Source organism: Bubalus kerabau, chromosome 21, assembly GCF_029407905.1.
Source record: "Bubalus kerabau isolate K-KA32 ecotype Philippines breed swamp buffalo chromosome 21, PCC_UOA_SB_1v2, whole genome shotgun sequence".
NCBI lineage: Eukaryota > Metazoa > Chordata > Mammalia > Artiodactyla > Bovidae > Bubalus > Bubalus kerabau.
The window spans coordinates 53,012,917-53,024,314 of record NC_073644.1 but is presented as its reverse complement, the minus strand read 5'-3'; the positions used below and the strand labels follow the sequence as shown (position 1 = coordinate 53,024,314).

Genomic DNA, 11,398 nt, shown 5'->3' with positions numbered 1-11,398 from the left:
TTTGTTATTCCAGGTGTATAATCATAAGTGATTTGATTTAGGTCATACCTGAATGGCATAGTGGTTTTCCCTAGTTTTTTCAATTTATGTCTGAATTTTGCAATAGGGAGTTCATGATCTGAACCACAGTCAGCTCCGTCTTCTTTTAATTGACTGTATAGAGCTTCTCCATCTTTGGCTGCAAAGAATACACTCAATCTGATTTCAGTATGGACCATCTGGTGATGTCCAGGTGTAGAGTCTTCTTTTGAAGATATGTTTTAGGAACATTTATGAGATCAACAGGCAGGGAGGTCTGATCATGGCCAAAGGTGATTGGTAGTAAAGAAAGTGAGGTAATTAGAGTGGTGTGGCACCCCACTCCAGTACACTTGCCTGGAAAATCCCATGGGTGGAGGAGCCTGGTAGGCTGCAGTCCATGGGGTCGCGAAGAGTCGGACACGACTGAGCGACTTCACTTTCACTTTTCACTTTCATGCATTGGAGAAGGAAATGGCAACCCACTCCAGTGTTCTTGCCTGGAGAATCCCAGGGACGAGGGAGCCTGGTGGGCTGCCGTCTATGTGGTCGCACAGAGTTGGACATGACTGAAGCGACTTAGCAGCAGTAGCAGCAGCAGTCAAGCTTTATGGCTCTTCATAGGAGACATGTTCATAAGATGGCAGTGTTAGCATGTTCTGAGGGTGGAATTTTTCACCCTGTGATATTAAAACATCATCCATCTGATGCTCATGCAGGCCCAGTTGGATAGTCGGTAGTCTCAAGTGGTCTGAACTGGCCAAGAACCGGCTCCATGTTACTGAAAAACAATTTAACCAACTGATACTACAGTGATCCAAATGTCAGAGGTATTACATATAAGGAAGCTAGTGGAAGTTTAGTTTAAAATCAACTAAAAGCAAGCAACTGAAAGTAAGCATGGCAGGTTAGGTTTGGCGGGTCATATAGGTTAGCTCTTGGTTTCAATACTAACGAAGAAGCACATCCATGCCAACGGGAACCAGATTTTTTTTTTTTTCCCCTCTCCCAGGGTTCTCAAGACTTTTATTCCTCAAAAATCATTAACCATGTGCATCAGCAAAATGCATTCTTCCAATTTTCCTATCAGATAAAGGAAAGGGTAAAAGTTGATACTGAGCTTCTCTGGCAGGGTGCATTCCTTCTGAGTAGGCTAAAGCTCAGTCATGCAGAAAAGGGAAGAGGCAGAATTGTGGGTCTTAGTCCTACGATGGAGCTGAAAAACACGGAGTCAGCGTGGTTCAGCTACACAGTATCTCTTCTGAATTTTATGTAATATGCGTCACTGTGATATGTATATACCCTTTGATTCAAAAATGTATATAATTGTGTCTTCCAATGAAAACAAGCGGAACAATCCGTAGAGTTTTCCGAAACACTGTCTTTAGGTTTAGAGCCCTCAGGTTGGAACAAATAAATTTTCCTATTTCTCCTTTAGACCGACTACTGATTCATTTTTCCTTGACAGGAGGAACGGTAGAGCACATGCGCAAACAAGGTTACAAAGTGGGCGAAGAGGGCTTACAGACTTTTCCGCCCCTCCCTCCCAGTTACCTCTTGTAGGGACCGCCACTAAGAGACTAAATCCAATCCCAATCCTCCTCCTCCCCTCAGGTTGGGATAGGAAAACACACGTGACCAAAAGCTGGGCGGAGGAGCACATGCGAGGTGCGCAAGCCCTGCGGACTTCTAAAGAGGCGGGAGCCTCTTTGGACGTCAGTGCGCAAGCGCAGCAGGCCCCGTCTAAAGGGGCGCGCTCCTCCGCCGGACTCAACACGCAGGCGTGGAGCTTCACTCATCACGACCCACGCTCCGGGGTATTAGCGCGCAGGCGTCCCGCCAGGGGGCGGAACACGAGAGAGGGACAGCGGATTTCCGGTTCCTGGAGCAACGAACGGCCGCGGCGGCGACAGCTACAGCTTCGGAGGAAGCGGCTGCGGAGGAGGAAGGCGAGGAGTCGGAGAGGCGGGAGCCACGGGCGGGATTCTCGCCATGGGTCCGCGGACCTAGAACGGTGGAAGGTACCAGCCGTGAGCCGAGCTGGTGAGACGGTCCAGGGGGGTAGAAATGGAGACCGCTCAGGCGGAGAATGGGGAAGGGTTGAGGCTCAGAACGCTGACGGAGAGCAGTGAAGGGCCCTCGGGCCGATGAGTGGGAGGAATGGCGGCCTCGGAATATTGAAGGGAGTCTTGGGAAGATTTAGGCGGAGGACAGGGAGGACTGGGGCCTCCGAAGACTGACAGGTGGAAGTGTCGGGCTCTTGGACAAGGACGGAGAGCCATGGGGAGGATCCGAACGCTAAGGGGAGATATCGGGGCCTCTCGGGTTAAGGAGAGAGAAATAGGGGTCCAGGATGCTAAAGGGAAGAAATGAGCGGCCCTCGGGCTGATGACGGGGAGAAATGAGTTGGAATGCTGAAAGGGAGGGACGGGGGTCTCGTATGGAGAACGATGAGAAATAGGGGATCAGAACGCCAACAGTTAGGGATGGCTTGGTCTTGGACCAAGAGGAGAGGAATGGGGTAGGGGGTTCAGATGCTGAAGGGAGAAATCAGGGTGTCTCAAGCTGATGAGAGGAACGGAGGGTGAGGACTCCAAAGGAAACTTGTTAACTGCAGAAGAGGGAAATAGGGCGGGTTCGGAGACTCGGGAAGCAGTTGGGACTCAAAACACTGACAGAGCGAAAGTGAGATGGGGAGGCGTTCGGAGTAGGGTACCGAGGGAATGAGGGGCTGTTCAGGTCAAGCTTGCAGAGGAGCTGGGGGTTCTTTGGCAGAGGACACGGGGAATGGAGGCAGTAATACTGAGGTAGAAGGATAAGAGGACAGCAGACAGGAAAGGAATGGGAGGGTTAAAAGACTAACAGAGATTAGTGACTCTTGGGTAAAGGAAGGGAATGAATGGGAGGTTAGAGTACTGAGGTAGCCAAGTCCTATGGGGGCCTCTCGCGCTAGAGATGGGAGGAATGCGGTCTCTCTGGCTGAGGTTAGGGAGGAACTGGGGATTAGGACGGTGAGAGTGAGGAATGCGTTGAGGATGGGGACCCTTGGGTTGAGGATGGGGCTGCCAGATCAAGAAGCCGGGGGGGGATGACAAGCTCCTGGGCCCAGGACAGGGAAGAACGAAGTGGGAATGGGGCTTTACTCTTCCTTATGTTGGCCAGTTGCTTGTGGCAGGTCCCAGGTCTTAAACAAGCATGAATACAAACACAGGTTTGTGTGGCCTGGGGCACAACATGTCCCTTTCTAAAGCCTCAGTTTTTCCCACTGCCCCTTCTGTGTTGCAGGCCTCTGCTTCTTCCGTGGTCCCCATGGCTGAGGACTGGCTGGACTGCCCAGCCCTGGGCCCTGGCTGGAAGCGCCGTGAGGTTTTTCGCAAGTCAGGTGCCACCTGTGGACGCTCAGACACCTACTACCAGAGGTACTGGGTGGGTTGTGGACAAAGGGGTTAGGGCTGAACCTGGTTAGGCAGGGTGAAATCAGGGGTGTGTGATTAGATTTATGGGTATGCATGTACAGTTGATCCTTACTATCTGCAGGTTCTATATTTGAAGATTTGGTTACTCACTAAGATTTGTTGTTTGTACCCCTGAAGTCATACTCAGTGTGTTTTCATGATCATTTGTGGATATGCACAGAGCGGCAAAAAATAGGTCGCCTGATGCGTGTGTTCCCAGCCAAGATTGAATGAAGATTTCTTATATTAGCTCTTAAGCTGTAAACAAGTATCCTTATTGAGGACTACTTAGTGTTCTGTTTTTTGCACTTCTTTTTTTTTTTTTTTTTTGCACTTTTTAATGGTGATTTTGCTCTGTAGAGTTGCCCCCGAGTGTAGTGTTGAAGTGCTGTCCAGTGATCTAAATGCAGGAAGTCTGTTTTGTGCCATATGGAGAAAATGCATGTTAAATAAGCTTTGTTCAGGCATGAGTCGCAGTGCTGTTGACTGTGAGTTCAATGTTAATGAATCAAAAAGGCAGTATATCTAGAAAAAAGGAAATTAGCCAATTAGTATTTAAGGCTGCTCCAGGAAGTGCTAAAGTAACGTCTGTAGTACATGATGAAGCTAAGGAAAAGGTGGAAAAGTGGCTAAATCTGTGGATCCATGAGGTGGTGACCAGAGTTTCGTGGACAGTGTGGTGAAGCCGAAAGCAAAGGACATCGGCTGTCATGTTCCTAGGGTTACGGAAACAGTAAGCCTGTTTCAGCTGGTGCTGGCTAGCTCACACGTTTCCAAAGGTGATACTTTGTGAAAAGTGTTAAACTTGCAAGTGAGGCAGGTTCTGCAGATGAAAGAGTCCATGGAAGAATTTTAAAAAACACCTGATAGGTGCTGTACAGGAAAAGGGTTTTGAGGAAGAGTAGGTTTTCAGTGCTGATGAGGCTGGCTTGGTTTACAAGGACATTGACAAAGGAACCTGTATAACACAGATAGCTTCCAAAACTGCTATTGTTAAATCGTTCAAAGACCATGTAGTTAATTATTTGTAAGAGGACTATATTAAACAAGGTGTCTTTAAACAGAAACACACATAAAACAGGTAATATACTGATTGGTTGACAAAAATGTGACCAGAGGCTTACAGGAACCTAACCTGTAGTTTCCCTAGGAGCAGTGATTCTGTACTCACTAATTCAGTGTTCAAAGTGACGTTATAGAACAGAATTACTGTGAATAATGAGAATTGACTATAAATACATGAAAATATGTGTTTATAAAATTATGTTTAAGGATTTGAGGTCTTTTAGAATATGTTAGTCATGTAGTTATTAAATTTTCTTAACTTTTTTGTGTGTAAGTTGCTCTTAGAGGAATGTAGTAAAATTGTAACTAGAATTACATTTATTTATATGCTTATAAATAAACAGTATTTTTATGTCTATATTGTACATTTATTCATGTATTTACAGTTTTTATAAAACTTTCAAAATGAGTGCAGTGGTTGAGAAAAGAAGAGGCCAGAGGTTTTACCCAAATTAGGGCAAGATAACAAGGGAGTGTGTTTCAGTTTTGGGAGTACCAGTAGGAGATTAGGGACCCCTATCTCCCTGACCGACAGTTTATTACTCACCGCATCAGCAGTATCTGTATGTCATCATTCTTGTGCCAGTTCCCCAAATGCCGATTCCCACAGGGCGACGTGAAGAGGGCTACTTAATTAGCATCTGCACATGCACTGTTGTGGGAAAGGAACTCTGAGCTTAAGGAATCCAATCTTTAATAATGTTAGGACAGTAAGGATGCTTTCCTTGCTCTGGAAGAACACCCTGTATCTTATCTTCCAAGGCTGATGCTGTACACACATCCTTGAAAAGATAGCTCCTTGCAAAGGGTAGTCAGTGCCTGTCTTGTAAGACATGCAAAAATGTGAGTGACCTGTGGAGTATTGTCTTCCAACATCAGTGACTTATGCTTTGTTTTGTATGTAGTTACATTTATTTGTTTACACGTGTATTTGTATGTATATTGTCTGTACACATACACTTGACCCTTGAACCATGTAGGGATTAGGGAAGCCAATTCCCTGTGCAGTCAAAAATACACATATAACTTTTGACTCCTTAAAAGCTTAACTACTAATAGCCTACTGTTGACTGGAAGCCTTATCAATAACAAATCATTGGCTAACACATACTTTGTATGGTGTATGTATTATATACTGTATTCTTACGGGAAAATAAGCTAGAGAAGAGATTAAAGAAAATCATGTGGGAGTTCCTTGGTTGCCTAGTGGTTAGGATTCCAGGCTTTCACTGCCATGGCCCAGGTTCAGTCCTTGTTTGGGGAACTGAGATCCCATAGACTGAGTGGTGCAGCCCAAAAAGGAGAAAATCATAAGGAAGAAAAAGTTCATTCATAGCACTGTACTGTATTTAGCAATACATTAAATTTACATCATCTGTTTACAGGATAAGTTGTCTGACTGTCAAGGCCCTACATTAATATCTTATATGACACAAGGCATTGTAGATCTTATACATATTACTAATACCAGATATCAAAAATGAAAACATAGTACAAAAAATTTATGTTTATTTACAGGTATAACAATTCATGCATTGATAACTGAGAAGGAGCAATATTTTTGCTTTCTGGTAGCCTAGCCTGTACACTAATGAATAAATTGTTATAAAGTTTTTATGGCATACAATATTATAATCATATTCATGATACAATGTTGTTACATTGGTGCATTTTTGGGTTTTTTCAAGGCACTTACCTGTGATGATAGGCAGTTTCTTTAATTAACCAGGGAGCGAGGCATACTGTATGGTAATGTAATTCTTTGACAGCATAGTTATAAAACAGTAAGAAAACTAACACGTTATTAATTTTATGTTAAATACCATTACCTATAAATGCCTGAATAAAGATAGGCTATCCATTTTGAGTCTTGCATAGAGGAATACCTGGGCCATGATGATGATGGTGACACAGAAGTGTCTCATACAGTTCTTTTGTTTTGGTTGCGCTGGGTCTTGGTTGCTGCTCGGGGGCTTTTTCTAGTTGTGGCAAGTGAGGGCCGCTCTTTGTTGCTGGTGTGGACTTCTCATTGTGGTGGCTTCTCTTGTTGCAGAGCACAGGCTGTAGGTGCCTGGGCTTCAGTGGTTGCAACGCACGGGCTTAGTTGCCCCACGGCATGTGGAATTGTCCTGGACAAGGAATCAAAACCCATGTCCCCTGCATTGGCAGGCAGGTTCTTAACCACTAGACTACCAGGGAAATTCTCATACAGTTCTTGCCTTACAATTGTTAGATTTTCACACAAAGACACCCACAAATGTAGATAAGTATTAACTGTACGGCCTGTTGTTATTTACTATTTATTAAGTGGAAGTGGATCATCACAAAGGTTTTCATCTTTGTCGTCTTCATGTTGAGTAGGCTGAGGAGGAAGAGAAAGGGGATTTCATCTTACTGAGGGGTGGCAGAGGCAAAAGGAGAAGGTAGGAGAGGCAGGAGGGGCAGAAACACTTGGTGTGACTTTATAGAAATGCACTGTAATTTCTCTCTGACTTTTTTGCTTTCTCAGTTCTCCAAAAATGTTTCTACATTGTCTCAATCTTTCTTCCTCTGTTTGCTTTAATTTTAGTGCCCATGTCATAAAATTAAAAGTGGTCTTGAATATCAGAACCCTTCTGCTAGATTGTCTAATATCAGTTTTTTTCTGGCACTCTTCCTTCATCTTCCTCATTATCTGGTACTGGTTCAGCAGCAGTCATCTCCATCAAGTTGTCTTGTGTTAATTCCTCTGGTGTGGTGTCTGTTAGCTCAAGTCCAAGATCGATGTCTTGAAACTCTTCATCCCCTCCCTGACTTTTGCCATATCCACAATCTCTTTCGTGATTTCCTTGATTGACTTGGCTGTAAATTCTGGGAAGTCATGCACAACATCTGGATACAGTTTTCTCTAGTAGGGAGTTATTGTTTTGCACTTGATGACTTTCACACTCTTTTCTATAACAATGATGGCATCTTCAATGGTTTTTCCAGACTTCTAGGATGTTCTGTCTATGAAGATTCTCTTCGATAGTGTTGTCAGTTCTTTCCATAGAATTCTGCGAGTAAGGAGCCATAAAGGTCCTTTATGACCCTCTGATATATAGGCTGAATTAGAGACATTGTGTTTGGGGGCAAACAAACCACTTCGACACCTGCTGTTGAATTCATGGGGTTCTGGGTGGGCAGGGCATTGCCCAATATCAAAAGAACTTTTAAAACTGTCCCTTAACTGGTGAGGTACTTCCTGACTTCCTAACAGAGCATCAATGGAACCATTAAAAAAAAAAATGGTTCTCACTGTCAAGACCTTCTTGTACAACCAAAAGACTGGCAGCTGGTGTTTATCTTCCTTCAAGGCTTGAGGGTTAGCAGCTTTATTAATAAGGGCAGTCCTGATCATAAACCTGACTGCATTTCCACAAAACAATAGAGTTAGTTTATCCCTTCCTGCCTTAAATCCTGGTGCTCACTTCTCTTTCTTACTAATAAATGTCCTTTGCACCTTTTTTTTTTTTTCTTTTTTTTACTTTTCAGAATAGGGTACTTTCATCTCCATTAAAAATTTGTTCAGTTGTTCAGGCAGAGAGCCTTTCTCCTCAGTGATTTTCTTAGTGGCGTCTGGGAACTTGTCTGCTGCTTCCTGGTTGGTAGAAGCCGCTTTTTCTGTTATCTTGACATTTGTAAAGCCAAACCATCCTTTGCTAGTATTGAATTCCCCAGCTTTAGAGCCTTCACCTTGCTTTTGCTTTAAGTTGTCATATAATGACTTGATTTTTCTCAAATCTTGTTATAATTTATAGGTATGACTTTCTTATAGCCATCATGCATCCACATAAAAGCTGCATTTTCAGTACAAGATAAAAACGTATTTTGCAAAAAGTACAAGGTTTTCGAGCTGCTGGCATAGTTGCAGCGACAGTTTCTGAATTTCCTTTGTTTTTTTTTAAAAATAATAGTCCTTACAGTGGATGGCTTCCCTGGTGGCTCAGATGGTAAAGAATCTGCCTGCAATGCAGGAGACCCAGGTTCCATCCCTGGGTCAGGAAGATCCCCTGGAGAAGGAAATGGCAACCCACTCCAGTATTCTTGCCCAGAGAATTCCATGGACAGGAGAGCCTTGTGGGCTGTAGTCCATGGGGTCGCAAAGAGTCAGACACGACTGAGTGACTAACACTTCCACTTTCACTTTATATTGGATTCATTAATCTTGAATTGTTGGCAACCACAGCTGCAGATCTCAATCTACGGTACATGTCAAGCTATTCAGCTTTTTCCTGTAATATTATGACTTTTCTCTGCTTCTTGGGAGCACTTGCAGTATCACCAGTGACACTTTGTTATGGGTCCCAAAGTGTTATTAAAAGCTTACAGTACTGCACTAAATACAATGAAAATGACATGAGAAAAACCACTGCAAGGGGTCACTTTCTACTGTGATGCTCAATTTTATGGAGAAACAAACTGCTCACAGAGATGATTCGCCTTCCATGGCATAGAAAGTAAATACTTGCAACACCTGAGTTCACTGCAGCAGCAACAGGAGGTGGCTGTGAGATGATTATAGTAGTATGGTACGTGCTACAGTTAATTTTGTGCAGTTATGATGTAATACTGCATCTTTACTTTTGTTTACGTTTCTCTTGACTGCAAATGGTGCCACATACGATCTTAAGTATTTGTGTACATGTTTTGGTAAATTTTAACTTTTTATAATAGATTTCATGTATATATCTTATGGTGGTAAATGATAAAATAGATTAGTATCTACATATATTTTATGCATTCATGACACACCTTTTTCTTAATTTTTTCAATATCTCTAGGCTACATGATTCATTGAATTGTTTTAAGTAGTCACAAATCTCCAAAAAATTTTTCAATATATTTATTGAAAAAAATTCATGTGTAAGTGGACCTATGCAGTTTATACATGTGTTGTTCAAGAGCCAGCTATATTTAAAACAGTTTTTTTCTTGTATGAATTTTGTTTGTGTACATAGTATGAAATGCTAATACATGTATGTTATATAATTAATTTGTGTTGCTATTTGTATTTCTTTTCATTTATATGGAATGCCAGTAGTAGCACACATTATAAATCTGTGCATATCCATTTGCATTTATAGTATTTATTAATCTTTGTCTACACGCTGGCATTTTTTTATATTCCTGCTGTTTGGAGTTATTTGGGGTAGTTTCTTGGTTGGGGTTCATAGGTTGATCCCAGGCTGCTTCCTGTATCCCACCAGCTCTCCAGGCCTGTTCACCAGCCCTATGGGAGGGTTGTGTGGGTGGAGTGGCAGTGGCTCCAGCTAGGTACCAACCTGTCCTGGTCCATCCCCAGCCCCACAGGAGACAGGATCCGAAGCAAAGTTGAGCTGACCCGATACCTGGGCCCTGCATGTGATCTCACCCTCTTTGACTTCAAACAAGGCGTCCTCTGCTATCCATCCCCCAAGGTACTGTACGGTGTAGAATACTCGGGCATGGGTGCTGAGCCTCCTGACACCCGCCCACTGGTCTCCTGCCCTTGCTCTTGTCTCCAGGCCCACTCCTTGGCCATCACCAGCAGGAAGCGGAAGAAGCCTTCGAAGCCAGCCAAGGCTCGGAAGTGTCAGGTTGGACCTCAGAAGAGTGAAGTCAGGAAGGAGGCACCAAGGGATGACACCAAGGCTGACACTGACACAGTCCCAGCTTCACTTCCTGCCCCTGGGTGAGTGTTGAGCTAGAGTCAAGTCCATGAGGGTTCTGGTTGGGGGTACACTCAGGGCCCCACGCCCATGTTTCCCATCCTAGGTGCTGTGAGAACTGTGGAATCAGCTTTTCAGGAGATGGTACCCGAAGGCAGCGGCTCAAGACTTTGTGCAAGGACTGCCGAGGTGAGTGGCCCCTGGGGCACTGGGAGGTAGAGCTGGAGCAGCCTCGGTGTCAGGCTGGCATACAGATACCTGGCTGGGGGCTGAGTGGTAGATGACAGAGCAAAGGGAGTCTTGAGGTCAGATACCTGATGCTCCTTTAACATTTCTCTCTCCGTCCCTGCAGCACAGAGGATCGCTTTCAATCGGGAGCAGAGGATGTTTAAGGTAAGCACAGCCTACTTCCTCCTCACAAGTGTGCGGTGGGAGCAGGATGTGACAGGGGCTGGTCAGAGTCTGAAGGAACAGTGATGGATCCACTGGATGTCAGGGTCATTTTGTAGGGAGCTGGCTGCAGGCAGTCGACAGTAATGGAAGTTAATCAGTAGACACTGTGATAAGGGTCACAGGGGAGAGTAGACATTGTTTACGGCCTCAGTGATGGTGGCTAATCACTAGTTACCAGACAGTGATGAGGCAGACGGGGGACTAGCAGACGTGGTGATAGGGGCCAATGTGGGGTCAGCAGACACGTGAGGGGCAGTGCTCCTGGAGCCACTCCGCTTGGACCCGTGACCTTGCCCCACCCATTCCTGGCAGCGTGTGGGCTGCGGGGAGTGCACGGCCTGCCAGGTAAAGGAAGACTGTGGGGCCTGCTCCACCTGCCTCCTGCAGTTGCCCCATGATGTGGCCTCGGGGCTCTTCTGCAAGTGTGAGCGAAGACGGTGCCTCCGCATTGTGGAAAGGGTGAGTCAGGCAGCTGGGGTGGGCCCAAGGCTCACCCGTGCTCCTGGTCCTCAGCCCTGGCCCCACGCTTCACACCTCCGGCCCCCACAGAGCCGAGGGTGTGGAGTGTGCCGGGGCTGTCAGACCCGAGAGGACTGTGGCCGCTGTCGAGTCTGCCTTCGCCCTCCCCGCCCCGGGCTCCGGCGCCAGTGGAAGTGCGTCCAGCGGCGCTGCCTCCGGGTAAGTCAGAGCCGAGGGGCCAGTGGGGGGTGTGCAGTGGGGGGCTGGGGCAGAGCTTAC

The 11,398-nt window shown here is 45.3% G+C and overlaps 1 protein-coding gene across 50 annotated transcripts in view; it reads left to right on the top strand.

The window, feature by feature from the left end:
- The first annotated feature begins 1,783 nt into the window (after positions 1–1,783).
- MBD1 (methyl-CpG binding domain protein 1) overlaps positions 1,784–11,398 on the top strand; it is a 62,846-nt gene continuing 53,231 nt past the window's right edge. For 12 of the 50 annotated variants that reach the window (XR_008706801.1, XR_008706800.1, XM_055559548.1 and 9 more), the window contains exons 1-8: positions 1,787–2,039; positions 3,304–3,437; positions 9,862–9,976; positions 10,064–10,230; positions 10,314–10,396; positions 10,560–10,600; positions 10,973–11,119; positions 11,210–11,338. Coding sequence is in view for 40 of the 50 variants with exons in the window: in XM_055559548.1 (XP_055415523.1) it covers positions 3,328–3,437; positions 9,862–9,976; positions 10,064–10,230; positions 10,314–10,396; positions 10,560–10,600; positions 10,973–11,119; positions 11,210–11,338 (792 nt within the window). In the remaining 10 variants the exon portion in view is untranslated. Of the gene's footprint in view, positions 2,062–3,303; positions 3,438–9,861; positions 9,977–10,063; positions 10,231–10,313; positions 10,397–10,559; positions 10,601–10,972; positions 11,120–11,209; positions 11,339–11,398 lie in introns of all 50 variants that reach the window. The other 38 variants (XR_008706808.1, XR_008706807.1, XR_008706803.1 and 35 more) reach the window with 8 other exon arrangements.